We start from the raw sequence: 14,916 nt of genomic DNA, 5'->3' as shown, positions 1-14,916 counted from the left end.
GTTAGGTAAGAAACTGAAATGCTTTGTCCAGATTGAAATGCCTTCTCATTTTCTGTTTTTCTAATATTGCTAATTGCCTAACAAAATAGTTTATATTACTATTGACCTGATTTAATTGGGGGTGGGGGAGTGGGGAGGAAACATATCCATACTCAAAAGCTTGAATGCTTTGATGCCATGGAAGCATAAGTGTTTTCCTTGTATAATTGGCTATATCCCGCTGTTGATTTTTACTCTGAACTCTTAAATTATTTAAATGGGGTCTTCCTCATGTCGATTGATGGTAGGCTATGATCGTGAGGTAATGACTACAGATGCTCATTGGATCCATGTCTGAAAATTTATGTGCCTCTCTGTGTCCCTTTCTCCCTGTTTAGGTATTCACACAATCGTAGGAATATTCACAGTCATATATAATGATACCCCCATAAGTTTAGGGGTTTCTCTCTTTGATTCTTTCCCCTAAACTAAATTTGTTTCTTGACTGAAATAATTTTTCCCATCATAGTAAATTGAGCAATACTATGGACCTATGTATGACAGAATTCACCACTGCCATTTATAAGTAGATTCTCTTCAAAGTGTTTAGAACCGTGATATTAGGATTGCTAAGCATTATAATTGCAAGCTCCCCCCTAATTTTTAAAAAAGATGTCATGGGCTTTCCTGAAAGATGGTATTATTTAAATGCTAGTTTTTAAAACAGGTATGTTAGGTTTTAATATTTGGAAGAAAATGTTTTTAAACTTAAGTAGCATTGAAACTCCTTTGTTCACCTTCTGTGCATTAATTTATTTAGTATTTAAGTGGCCAAGTTGCACTGGTGGGAAGACAAATACTGTGCTATACCATGTCTCCTGTGAAAGAATATCTTACAGAATTAATGATTTAGCACCACTGTAAGTAGTAAGTGGTCCAAGATATCCTGTGCATTTATGAATGACTTCATTGAAATGTGTTTCACACCCCATGCTTCCTACCCAAGTAAATATTTGGATTAGTGTGGTTTTGTATATTCATGATTATGTGCGACAATCACTAATTTATTTTGTAAACATTTTCATCACCTTAAAATGTAACTCCGCATGTTTTAGTTATGATTCCACCCTGTCCCCATTCCACGCGTTAGGCATTCTTTGGTGTACTTCTATCTGTACGGTTTCCCTGTTATGGACACTTCATGTGAACAGAATCATGGAGCATCATTAGGGCTTTCTTGCTTCTTCAACTTGGCACAATACTTTTCAGGTCCATTTAGGTTTTATCATGGATCACTTTTTTTTATGGTCAAGTAATATTTCATAATAGGAATATATCACATTTTGTTTATCTATCTGTTGATGGGGCAATATTTTTAAAATAGAAACTTTAAAGTGAAGCTTATATCTCTTGATTTTTAACAGTAGTATATGTTCTAAGGTCAACTTTGCCAGTGAACCTCTTTGAGTTGTTTTCGGAGCATTTATTATGAAAAATGGTATATTTCCTTAGTTCATAATTTTTCTTTCTTTTTTTAACACATAGCCTTTTGTGTTTCCCAAACATTGTACTATTTAAATGGGATCTTCCCTGCATTGTGACTGTAGCAGGCTGTTTGCATCTGGAACATATATAAGATTGAATGATGTGTTTTCTGTTGAAAAGACAAAAAAGATTTTCTGAGCACACAGGTACAGCAGAATGGTCATTTGTCACCTCTTATTTCTTCATATTATGTGAAAAAGTAGTTAGACAAATATAAGGAACACTTTTTAATGTTTTTTTCATTTCCAAGTTATATTACTAGTGTATAATATATATGTTTGCTATAACATTTCATTAAATAAGCTTTTAAATAGTCTTATTAGGCAGACCCAATAATAACTCTGTTGCTTTTCTCATTGGTTGCCATTATTCATACATCCTGAGTATAGTAGCATTTATGTTATAGCTTAACAAGCTGTGGACCCTTAGCATTTACAATAAGCCTTATAATCACTGGTAACCACTAGTTGTAAACCATGTATGTTACCTGTTCAATCTTAGATTTCTTTCTTTGTATAAATACAGAGAATATTACCACCTTAGTATTAGTTTCATTGTCAGAATTATATAGAGCTTTTTAGGTTGTTGAAAAAAAAGGAGTTTGTTAGGGTGTGGTCTTTATAATCATATAATGCCATTGGGGACATGGTCTATATCTACCCACTGACACGTGCCTAATTAAAAAATCTGGATTGTAGACCCATTTAGCCCAAAGGGTAGGTAGACCTTTACTTGCAACATGGAAGAATTTTGTAACCAAGAAAAAGATGTCTCATGTAGTTGTAGTATTTCTATTGGTCACACATCTGCTTAGTAGTTTTCAATCAGTTTTTAAAGCTAGACGCTTTTGTTCAAGTGGAACCACAAACTGACCGGTTTAGAAAGCCAAGTCTTCTGCAAAGCCATGTTCCATAGTTTCCCAAGACTGAGGCTAAATGTCATATACTTCCTTGGAAGTTGTTTCTTTTCACTTAGCTTTGTGAATTGGCCATATGATAAAATGGAAAAACTGTCCTGAAAAGTTTATAGGGTGATATTTGTTGGTGTATGAGTGTGTGTGTGTGTGTGTGTGTGTGTGTGTGTGTGTGTGTGTGTGTGTATGTATATAACTTTGAAACTAGTAGTGGAGGGTAGTGGTGGTGCACACCTTTAATCCCAGCACTCAGGAGGCAGAGGCAGGCAGATCTCTGTGAGTTCAAAGCCAGCCTAGTCTACAGAGCAAGTTCCAAGACAGAGCTGTTCAACAGAGTAACCCTGTCTCAAAAAACTAACACCAAAAACAACCCAACAAGCTCTAGAAGGTGGAATTTAATAAAAATAAATTATTTACATGCTGAGCATAGAACTCAGCAGTAGACTATTTGCTTTGTGTGTTGAAGGCCCCAGGTTTCATCCTCAGCACTGGAAGTGAAGGGACAGTAAAAAGGTGAAGCTTCTCACTGCTAATCATTGCAGCCCATTACTGTCTACTCATAAATTATACTGCCTAAGTGTATAATAGAAACAAGTGGACAGAACGAATGCTGCCTTCACAATTAAAGTTTTTCTCTAATTTAGTTTAATCTGAGTTGCAATCTTCAGTATTAAATGCTTGAATTTTTTTCAAGTGAAATTTCATAACCCAAATTTATCCTCATTGCCCCCAGAAATGAGCATGAAGAAAGTGAATTTAAGAATATTTAATTACATATGAGAGTTTGGTCAGAGTTTCAAACACTAACAAAAAATGCCCTATATATATGTTTTTTATTTTGGTGTGGTTTGGTTTGGTTTTTGGTGGGTAGGGAGGTTAGTTGAAAGTTAAAATCCAGAACTAAAATGAGCTTAATTCTGAAGCTCCACCCCCTCACTGTGATTGCTCCTACATGTGTGTTTTATAATGTGTGTTTGCTTCACGGCTTTATTTTACTTGTTGTTATTTTGTGTCAGATAACTTGAGTGGTTATTTCCACATAAGAAGAAGCTAACACTTGCATTAGCCTGTGTATTCCCTTTGGTAGTTACACTAAGTATTAACAGGAACAGTTTGCTTTCCTGAGAAATGCCATTTGGTAGGAACCTAATGTTTGATCTATACATACTCACAGACTTAGAGTCAACTAGTGTAATGAAGCCAGTTCTAACCAGGATTGGAATAGATCTTTGGAATGTAGCCAGAATACCTCAAAAATACATTCTTATTTAACATTAAAAACCATGTTAATGCTCTGTTTACCAACTTGTTTTACTTTGTAGGTTTTAGATGTGCCTTTTTGAGAGGGCTCTTGTTTATATTGTCCAGGTGATAGTTAAACCTCTCAACTGAAATCCTCTTGCCTCAGCATCCTAGCTGGATGGAACTATATATGTGTGAGTTACTACTATCATTTCTGATATACTTTTGAGTCTGTACATTTTCCCTATTTTGTTTCAGGTAGAGGAATACAGTGAATAGTAATTGGTGGAGTTCCTCCACTAGTATCATTTTAGAGCCTTGAAACAGAAATAATAATATTTGTCCTCAGCATAGACTGTATGTGTGTGTGTGTGTGTGTGTGTGTGTGTGTGTGTGTGTGTGTGTGTGTATGCAGTCTCTTATGCATTAACATTAAAAATGTTACATATCTGACAAAATACTGTAATAAAATTTAATAAACTAGGAAGAATCATAAGTGATAAAGAACCATTTCTTATATATAGACAATTTCTTGAGATCATAAATCATTGTCATTTGTTTAGCTTTAACCTATCCAGCCAGGGTACCCTATGTTGTATGTGGATTAATTAAGACTTTTGACAAAATTACCATGTAATTTGTGGCCCCCATTATTAAAAGATGAAAAAGTGTGCTTGAAGAACTCCCTCCCTCTACTTTTTGGGAATCCCATGTAGATCTTGCTTGTTTCATATTCCTATGTAGCTGAGGATGACCTTGTTGCTAAGTCCAATGACCTAAGTCAGAACTCTGGAACCGACATGGTGGAAGAAGAAGACCAACTCCCATAAGTTGTCCTGGCTTCCACATGTGCCCTATGAGACACGCATGCATACTTGAGCAAGCATTTGTACGCGCGTGCACACACACACACACACCATACCACAAATACAATGAGCAGATGTAATGAAAAGGGAGAAAAGGATTGAGGTGAGAACTACTGTCAAAACCAAGAAATTGACGAGAGGGCAAAGATAAAGAGAAAAGCAGTCTCCACACAGAAAGCTAGAGTGAGGAGAAGGTTAGTTTGACAAGGAGAAAAGAATGACCAAATTAATTAGGAGCCATTTTGAAAAGTCCAGGGAAAACACAACAGGAATTCAGGTATTAACAATGAGAGTAGAAGGCCAGGAAAGGGAAGGACAGATGATCTTTGGAGGGAGACATATGTCAACAAAACTGCTCTGTGGCGGGCTCTGTGAGCAGGAGCAACACTTAGTGATTGCTAGCCATTGTTGCAGAGAACTCAGATATACCTGTGTTAGAGATGCAGGAGTGACTTCAGGCAGAGTATTTAGTTATCACCTCAGGTCTCACATATGTGAACAAAAAGGAATAAATGTCAAGCTCATAGTCTTTTCTTTGTAAATCATCTAGCACATTGCCTGGAGAAAGGTAAGCATTCAATTAACCTAGCTATTATTAATAGTAACAGACAATAAGAAGTGATCATATTTGGATGGGGGAATAGAGAGCAATAGACGATAGTTCTCTACCATGTGTAAGAACTCTTGATTTTGTGGGGGGGGGATCTGCCCTCTAAGCCCTGTCACTGCCTGCAAATACCAAGTTGCCAAGCCTTGCACACGAGGACACTGCCTTTTCTTGCCACTTAGTATGGTGACTGGCTCCCAAGTGATGTGTTTTTTACATGGTACTTGTCTGTAGAGTTGAGAACATGGAATTGCCAAGTTAAGAATGAAGAGCCTGGCCATGGGCAGCACCTGTATTTATTTACTGTGGTGAGGGAGAAGCTGCTGCCAGAAAAGCTGGATAGTCGGTCTCTACCGCTGAGGAATGAAAGCAAGTTAGTGTTGCAAGTTGCACCCAGGTCTAGAGGGAAGAGGAGACTAAAAGGACTGAGGGCATTGCTTCAGAGAGTGCAAGACCCTGTTGACAGAATGCAGATAGCAGGATTGAAATGGAGATGGTATGAGGAAGTAGAGACATTGTTCTGGGCATGCATGGATTTCTCTTTGAAGAAACCCATGGTAGAGGTAAGCAGGGGCGGTTATTTTTAATGTGAGGTGGGTTAAAATGTTTATTGTTGTTCTTGAGCGCTGAGGGGAAGAGTTTCAAGGTGGTTAGAGGGATGGGGTAGCTCCTGCAGCTTGTTCTTGCGAGCTGAATGGATGAGTTACAAGTAGGTGAGGGGGTACACCGGACTAGGTCCTGTTGCTACGTCTGCAGTAGCTGGCCTGAACATTGCTCCTGCAGAGAGACTTGGGACTAGTCTTAGTGAAGCTTCTGCAGCCTTCCTCCTTCCTGGTGTTCAGAGCTTGTCATTCAGACAGTGTAATATGTACAGGTCCCGTGCACTTCCCACCAGACAGGGAAGAAAGAGTTGAGGATGCCCACAGGGATGAAGGCTCTTCCATTGAGCTCTTTCCGAGTGTCCCCCTGAAGCGCATGGACACTTCTGAGGCTTAACCAGCTTGATAGTTTACGATAATCTATTTTGTAAGTGTGCCTGAGTTGGTAAATGATCACATTGGTTCTGTTTTGTTGTGAATAAATAATATGCCAAAGTTTTATGCTATTTCAGAAACATTATTTAAAACAGAACTTCCTTTGAAGTCACAATAGTCTTTTACTCAAAATATTTATTTAGAGCATATTAAGTGTATGTAATTCCCTTAAGCAGGAATTGTAGTCTATGCAAGTCTGAGTTTTAAAAAGATAGGCCTTCTGGAATTTATAGAAATACAAAATGCCTATTCCAGTGCTTAAGTGTTTATATATAAAAGAGTTGAGGTGTTGCAATGTTTTATGTTTGGATATAAAAAGAATAGAATCTATGAAAATGAAAGCATCTGAAAAGATTTAATTCCCAAATGAACCTGATGATAAAGTTATTTAAGTAGTAATGGAGGAATGAGTTGGCTAGTTCTAAGGGGTGTGTGTGTGTGTGTGTGTGTGTGTGTGTGTGTGTGTGTGTAACTAATCTATATCTTTTACTTGTTTTTATCTTGATTATTACTAAAATTGAATGTTTGCTTTAAGGGATATAAAATAAAAAAAAACTGGCAAAATGATTAACATCAAAATTAATGATTCAAAGTGATTAATGTCATTTATTATTCTAGAGTTAAATATTGTCCATGGGATATCATTTCTTTTTATTGTCTACTCCTTGATCTTGATAAAGCAGAGGTTTTTAAGAATTATTTATGAAAGTTGGTACTAATGAACTTCAAGTATTTTTAGTGTTAATATAGTCTTCATATCTGAACTGATAACTGGATACTTTGAAAGGCACCTTGTATTTAATGGAAACATTATATCCTAAATTTTAGTTTTGGTCATAGTACAATAAAATCTTGAGTTCATTAATCAATCAGCATGTTGTATTAAGAAGCTGTTTATAAACATATTCTGATAGATCAGTCAGTACAGGAATTGGAAATTGAGCTTTTGTAAGAGAACTTCTCCTTATGCCCATCTAGCCCTTTAATCACAAAAATGTGCAGCTAACTTTTACAACCTAGATAAGGCACAATCTGATGATAGGCATTAGGAGAAACTCAGAAATAACAGATGGATTGTGTGATCAAGTGTCTCTTTAGTGCTGAACCAAAGAGAGAAGTAAGTCTGAAATGAGCATGGGTTTCGGACTGTCACATCTAAAACGGGGTAAGTACTCACAGAGAGAGCATTCATTGGTGAAACAAAACATCTTTAAACCTGAATGGCTTGTACATAGGGAGGGGGCCATTGAGTCTGATCCCTTGCAGATAGACTTGACCCAAACATGTTACAGTATCTAGAACACTGTCTCTACAAGGGAAATAGTTTATAGAAAGCCCAAGTGCTTTCAGGAAGGTGAGCTTTTGGAGTCTCTGAATGTAGCTGTCGGTCCCTATCTGCACTCTCAGTTAACTAGCCCTCCTTGGGGGTCCCTACCCCATCCCAGTCATCCTTGATTACATCTAAATCTCTAGGGAAGTATTTTCCACCAGTTCAGATGGTCATGTAGATTGTTAATAGGTGAGTGATCAAGTTAAATCTTTCTGCTTCTAGAATTTCCATGCAGCTAGAAGTCAAACATACAAGGTAAATTTACAAACTAATGTCTTATGGCACAGGACAGCAGCTCTAGTACAATTCCTGAGCATGGATTTCAGTCATAGAAAGTTGTTCTCACTTTATGGAGCTTTCTAAGAATTCACTTTATCGTATGACCTGGTGAGATGATTTTTAAAATGCTTGTACAGAATCAAAAGACACTGTGTGTGTGTGTGTGTGTGTGTGTGTGTGTGTGTGTGTGTGTGTACGTTCTAGGATAGAATTGTACTTTTCCAAGTGTAGAATCTTATGTAAACATTTTTCTGTTTTCTATCTGACCTCAAAATAAAGTTTCAACTCATTTTCTTGTCATCATTAAAATTAAAAGGTGGCTTTTATTTTAAAATAGGGATGAAACTAGAATTAATAAATCAAAGACAAAACAAGAGATTGGGAAATGATAGTTCTAAGCATTTAAAATAAAGCTAGTAAAAGGGATCTTTCTAATAATTATGGTTTGTCTGCCATATTTTACTTTTACAAATATTTCCCTTGAACAACATTTGGCTGGTATCTTCTTGGATATGTACTGTTTTGCATCATTGTGAAGTAGTTAAGTTAAATAAACACACACCACAGCAGCAGAACTGTTTTTCTCTTTTGGAGATGCAGTTTCAAAAATCCAGTGTCCTATGGAAAACACAATCCTCTATCCACACTTGTTTTACCTTTGTATTTAAAGACTTGAAATGCATTCGTCACTGTGCTTTGTTTTCTCAACCCTTCGTTATAAAATATTTCAATATAAGTTTATTTTGAAAAGTCTTCAGACCTTTACCAACATAAAAACCTTTCAAGGTAAAGATGGGCACTAGACACTAAAACCAGTGAGAGAGAAAATGCGATAGAACCCATGCTGATGTCTTCTCTTCCTCTGTTTCCAGGCCATCCGCTGCACACTGGTAAACTGCACGTGTGAGTGTTTCCAGCCAGGGAAGATTAACCTGCGGACTTGTGATCAGTGTAAACATGGCTGGGTGGCACATGGTGAGGAAAATCTAGACTCCTCTTTTTGTTGTCCTTGCTATGTTCCCCTGAGTGTGTGTGTACACGCACATGCGTGCACGTTGTTCTGTTTTTTTGGTTTTTAAGAATAATCGTTGACCTGTAAAAGAGAGCAGTTAGCTGTGCTCCAAGTGTTAGTTAACATTCATCCTGCAGCTCTCCAGCAGCATATTCTCCTCCCCAGGAAGAAAGACTAGGCAGGCAGCTCTCGGCAGAAGGGCGAGAGATGTTTATAGAATACTTGGGCAGTGGGGTTCATACTGAGCACAGCAGCAGCCAACAAGTACCAGGCCTGATGGAAACTCAAACATACCACAGTTGGCCTTTCAGGGCCTGGACCTCAGAGGGAAGCTGGCAAATCTTCCTTGCTTGAGAACTCCTCAGTGACTGCATGCCCTTGTCGTGTGTGCTGAGTTTATCCTTCCAGATGTTAAACTTTGTATGGTTTAAGGAGGGTGAACAAGTGGCTGGTATCTGAAAAAGTAACCTGTAAATACCCCTTCAGTGTGCACTGGGATGAGAGGAGGCCCATGTTGTTAAAGCCTGCACTGCATGTAGGTGTCACTGGAGTGAGGGTGGCCCAAACAGAGATTCCAGTGTGGATATTGTTTGCCAGGTACAAAGTGCTGCTCCATCAACGTGGTTTCACTGCATAGTTAACATATTATTGTGTGTGGTTTGTGTTTATTGTGTTTAAGCAAAAGGAGACATGGAAATAAGCAGACATTTTCTCCACCCCCTAGACTGTGTAATTTTAAAAGATAGGTAATGTTTATAGAAGAAACCCTGGCTTGAGTTTTTTTGACAGCCTCGGGTATTGGCTCTTAAGTGGACATACTCTTCATTCCCCAGCAGTGCCAAACATTCAGTGGGTTGTATTTTTTATAAATGTCATGTTATTCTAGCAAGATCTGAGGTAACACCACCAGGCCATGTCTTGAAAATGCTTTTAATTTATCATGTACCTCGCTTGCTTGGGCATGTGTGTTGGAGTTGTAAGGACCTCTCTCGGCCATGTTTCCATGAGAGAGACAGTAGCATAAGGGAAAGAAGTTGGAAGAGGTGTGCTTGGTGACACAGCCATAACCCAGTAACCAGTCCTTTGGAGCTAGAACCCTTCCTGGCTTCATTGACACTTAGCCTGATGGTAGGCAGATGAACTGCGGCTGGGGTGGTTGACGGGGCAATGCTGCTAAAAGACTTCTGGTTTTCCTGTACTAGTTTCCTAGGGCCTCTACCCCCAAACCATTAAGGATGATAAGGTCAGTGGAGGAAATGTGGACACAGATTATTCTGAGGTGACTGGGTGTCTTAAACAACAGACATTTATGTTCTTGTCACTCTGGAAGGTAGATCCTGGAAGTCAAGTTGTTAGCAGAGTTAGTTTTATTCTGAGGGATTTTTAGTCATCAGATGGCTTACCTAGCATGGTCTTTGCCTCTGTGTTTACCATTGGTGTCTTCTGGTGCTTCTGAGCCTCGGCTTCTTACAAGGGCACCAGTCAGACTTTCAGAGGGCCACCCCAAGGGCCTCATCTTAGTTAAGGCTACATATCCAAATATAGCCACATTCCAAGATTCCAAGATGTTGCTTCAAGTATATTAATTTTGGGGAAGCACAATTCTGCTTATGACACTTTTCAGACATCCTTTTTTATTTCCTGGAGGAAATTGTGTGTGTGTGTGTGTGTGTCTTGTGCATGCATGCAAGCATGCACTCACGTGCTCATGATCCTCTTACTCCAGTGTTAGGTGGTCTGGGCATATAAACATGCACTGCTGTGCCTCACTGAGAGTATTGGTGTGCTTGGATAGGCTTGCACCCCTGTGCCTAGCTGGTGGTATTGGTTTTGCTAGAAAATAATTAGAGACTTTATGCTCCTTACCTATCACATGAGGTCATTGAAGGCAGAGTGATGTAGACTCTTCAAAGGAAAAAAAAAAAGAAATCATGGCTCTCTCCTTTAATGGGGTGTTACTTACTTAACATACCCCTCAGTTTTCTTATTGTAAATTATGATACTAATGGGAGTGTTTTAGCGCTGGAGGTATAGCTCAGTGGTAGAGTGTGTGTTTAAGCATTTGTAAAGTCCTGGGTTCTCCTGTCAAGTGATGCTTTATAATCTTACAGTGGAAAACTAATGATAAAATGAAGGCTTTAATAAATATTCTATGTGAAAAATACATATTGGACAGAAGTTGAGCAGTAAAGAGGGGTTAATAATGAAACAAAGGGCTTTTCTTTTCCATCTAGAGCCTGCTTGTATTAGCGTCATCTAGCTCCTGTGGGAGTCTCGTGAGACTAGCAGTTGACTGTGTCACTAGAATTTCTCTTATAGATCCACTTCCATGTGCGTATTACATTAGTTGGGTAGTAAAACACAAATGCTGTTTTTATTCCTTCCTGAAAAACATGTTTTAGTCCTGGCCAGTGAGGTATTTTTTTTTTTTTTTTTTTGGAAGCTTTCTGAAGGATGTTTGAGTTTTTACCATCTTGAATAAGATGTTTCTATTACAGTAAACTCTGCTTTCCCCCACTGTATTCTTACAAATGCTTTTTGCTAAGATATTCATTTTGGGGTTTCTCAGATCTAAGTAAAATTAGTTCAAGTTGTTTCCCTCACAATTATCATCTTGACCTTTCTTCTACCTCATAGTATGGACATATCTGTACATAACTTGAAATATATACATACACAGGGGTTTGCAGAGCCTCCCTACCCCCTTCATTAGGGCAAGTATGACAGTGAGGGTTGGCTCCCGGCCTTTGAGTTGGCAGTGGGATGAGAGCACCCACTCATTTTGCCCCTAGCATTTCCACTAATTGCTTCATTCCCTCCCCCTGCACAGAAACCCTGAAATCATGTCTCCAATTATTTCTGCTCAGGTGAGACATGGCAGTCTTTCTGGCCACCTTACCCATACAGCGTCCTCTGTGTGGAACAAGGAGGAAGTAGCTTGGCCTTTGTAGTGTGTGATTTCTCTCCAAAAATGTGTGGGACAGAAAAGACACTGTGCTAGCACACAGAACTGTCTTGTGGTAGCATTTGTTGTGTTCTGCTTGTTACTGTGGCATTTAAAACACACATGCATGCACACGCAAACAGGAATGCTTGCTGCTTACAAATAACCAAGTTCCTGATTCACACAGTCTTTATTTTAGAAACAGAAAATTTTTGATCTCTTTTGAATAAGTGTCTTCTTACATCTCTGTTGTTATTAATTTGTTCTAAAGTGCTGGGTTTCATGTGTCATTGTATAAGATGTACATGCTCCCATGTGCAAATATACAGACTCACACACGTATGTGCATGTTATGTATATGCACACTCCATAGTCTTACTAACTGCTTCCTAAGCTTACTGGAATTGAAGACATTAAGTGCCTTCAAGAAACCTTGGAGAGATGTTTTTAAATATTTGAAGAGAGATTAATTCGGCCTCTTACAAAATCTGGGTGTTGAAATAACTTAGGGGGCAGCATTGCTCTTTACAAATTACTTGCTTGAAATCTTTAGCTCTAATGAGTCTGGGTAGGGGCACTGAGAACAGTGATTGGATGCCAGTACAATTTCCTACTGAGTAAAAGTTAATAAATGATTTCCTATTTTCCCCATTTATGACAAATGTTAGTTAGCTCTTTTGCTAATCAAAAGTGAGGTTTGTTAAATTTAACTTTTTAAAATACAAACTTGTTTTCTTGGTATAGGATAGCTACCTGATGTATGCAACAATTTAGCCGACAAGCTCAGGGCTTCTAATTCTGTCATGTTTCTATTCAGAGTCCTTATGAAGGACTGTGGCATCCTGCCAGCTAATTTTCTTTACTCCTGTTTTTCCCATTTACCTTGTGCTGTCTCCACAAACCTTCTCCCCATTGACCCTCAGAGTTTAGGAAGTGGAGCTTTCCTACAAGGCCAACCCTGCTGGTGTAAGGATACAAATAAAATATAAGGACATGAGCATTCACAGCCCCTTGTGATACAGTTTTATTGATAGACATTCAGTTTGTATTTTGACTCTTTCTTCCAACACTAGACCTGCAGACTTGAGTCTCCAGTCAAAGATTTGGCATAACCTTCAAAATTAGCCAGTATTACTAGAATGTTCTTTGTGCTGAGTGAAGGTGGATGAGGGACTGTCTTCTCCATCCTCTCTCTGAACTGGCTGTCAGGAGACATGTTGCCAACAGGAACTGTTGCCCTTGTGAAAGTGGCAGAGCCATTTATTGTTTATTATTTGTAAATTAATTTTAGTGTCCACAGTCCAGATGAAGACATTATTTCTAAACCTTTAAAATCAGAGTATAAATAAAGTAGCAAAAGTGAAAATAAGCCAAAATTCTAAATGGTTTTTAGGAAATATTTAATTATAAGCCAAGACTATTGAGAAATTGTTTTTATACAATGGTATATACATTAGTTTCATAGCTGATAAAAATATAGCCTGATTTTTAGGAATCTAATCTATTTAATTTTTTCCCTTTACTAAACTAGCAATACTTCTCACTTCTGATGAAGCTCATTTGTTCAGATTGTCTCCATTTTACCTTCCCTCCTCTCTTAATCAGTTCTGCTGCTCCTGAGAGTGACAGATATGTTAGAGGACATTTGGAAGAACAGAATTGATCAGTAAACAGTATAATACTCAACTTAGTGAATTTCACAGCAGCGTACTGAGTACAAATTATTTTCCATGTAGACTACTTAGCATCGGGAAAAGGAAATACTCTTCCACCAAGCTGAGTGAGGGCAAAAATTTTTCATTCACTTCCAGGTGATCTTCATTAGGATGAGTATTATTTCTTTTGGCTGGTGCCTCCCTGTAAGAATGTTGTTGCATTGGAATTCTTGGGAGCACTTCTTTATTATATTCTATTAGCATGATTTCCTTTTATTACTTGCAATTATTTAGGGAAAATAGCATCCTGCATTGTTACCTTATTGCTTCATCAAACCTGCTTCTTTCCTACCCATATTTTATCTAAACCCTTTGGTGTTTTGTTTTGTTTTGTTTTGTTTTGTTTTACCGTGAACTGAGCAGGCTTGCATCATCTAGACCATCTATCACCGACTGGTTATTAAACATACAGATAAAGTAGTCTACCATGTGACCTTTGGTTGTATGACACATGAAATGCTGAGGAAAATAAAGTTAATTGAGAGTCATATGCCATCTTACTTTATGATTTAATATACTGTAAGACTTATTCTTCATATAATTCATTTATTTTAAGCATTTCTTTTAAAGATTAACTTGAAAAGATTGTATGTGTGCATGTACACATATACACACTTGCACTTGGAGTGGGAGAATATAAGTTCAGGTGCCTGCAAGAGGCCAAAGGAGAGCCTTGGATCATCTGAAGCTGGAGTTACAGGCAGTCATGAGCCTTCCTGTGTAGGTGCTGAGAACAAAACTCAGGTCCTCTGCAAGAGTAGTATGTATTATTAACTGCTGAGCTATTTCTCCAGCCCCAGTTTCAACCCTTTCTTTGTATAATTTATGAAGTGTGATTTTTCTTAACAATATCATTAAATTTGAGTTCTCAGCTTTTACTTAATGTATCTTATCAGACTAGGGACCCTCCCTCAAGTGGAAAGTATAATGAACTTGTAGTGATTTTTTTTTAATGTAAGTGTTCATCACACAGACATAGCTGGATATTCTGTATTTTTATTTACTAAATGTATAAGCTTCAATTGAGTTGCTATTATAAGACCCAGTTTGTAAAATGAAATTCTAACCCAGGATCCAGGGCATCTTGTAATCAAAACTCTTGGTTATATTAGTCCTACATTTAGAATCATGAGCCCTTGGAATTCTGTTTACAAATTCCTCAAATTTATTAGAGACGTGGTACCTTATAAATACTTGAGCGGGGCAGATCAAAACCAGTGCTTTGTTTCTTATCATATGAGAGGTCACACGTCTTTACTATTTGTCCCAGTCTGTGTTAAGCTTATGAATTGTCTAAACATCTATGAAACAAGTTTGTCTCAATCAGGATCTCGTGTCTCTGAGACAGTCTTTCTGCCATGTAGCACTAAGAGTTCCTTCCCATCCAGTTTTCTCTCTGGAATGTTCTCCTTTCACATTAGACAGTCCTCTATCCTAAGCAATAAAACAC

General features: G+C 38.0%; 1 protein-coding gene across 5 annotated transcripts in view; it reads left to right on the top strand.

The window, feature by feature from the left end:
• Bnc2 (basonuclin 2) overlaps nucleotides 1-14,916 on the top strand; it is a 288,209-nt gene that overhangs the window by 137,982 nt on the left and 135,311 nt on the right. For all 5 annotated transcript variants that reach the window (XM_036179982.1, XM_036179981.1, XM_036179985.1 and 2 more), the window contains one exon: nucleotides 8,668-8,770. In XM_036179982.1, coding sequence (XP_036035875.1) covers nucleotides 8,668-8,770 — 103 coding nt within the window. The remainder of the gene's footprint in view (nucleotides 1-8,667; nucleotides 8,771-14,916) is intronic.

This window comes from Onychomys torridus, chromosome 2 (genome assembly GCF_903995425.1).
Source record: "Onychomys torridus chromosome 2, mOncTor1.1, whole genome shotgun sequence".
In the NCBI taxonomy this organism is placed as follows: domain Eukaryota; kingdom Metazoa; phylum Chordata; class Mammalia; order Rodentia; family Cricetidae; genus Onychomys; species Onychomys torridus.
The sequence above is the reverse complement of the archived record's forward strand: the minus strand, read 5'-3'. Positions and strand labels throughout refer to the sequence as shown.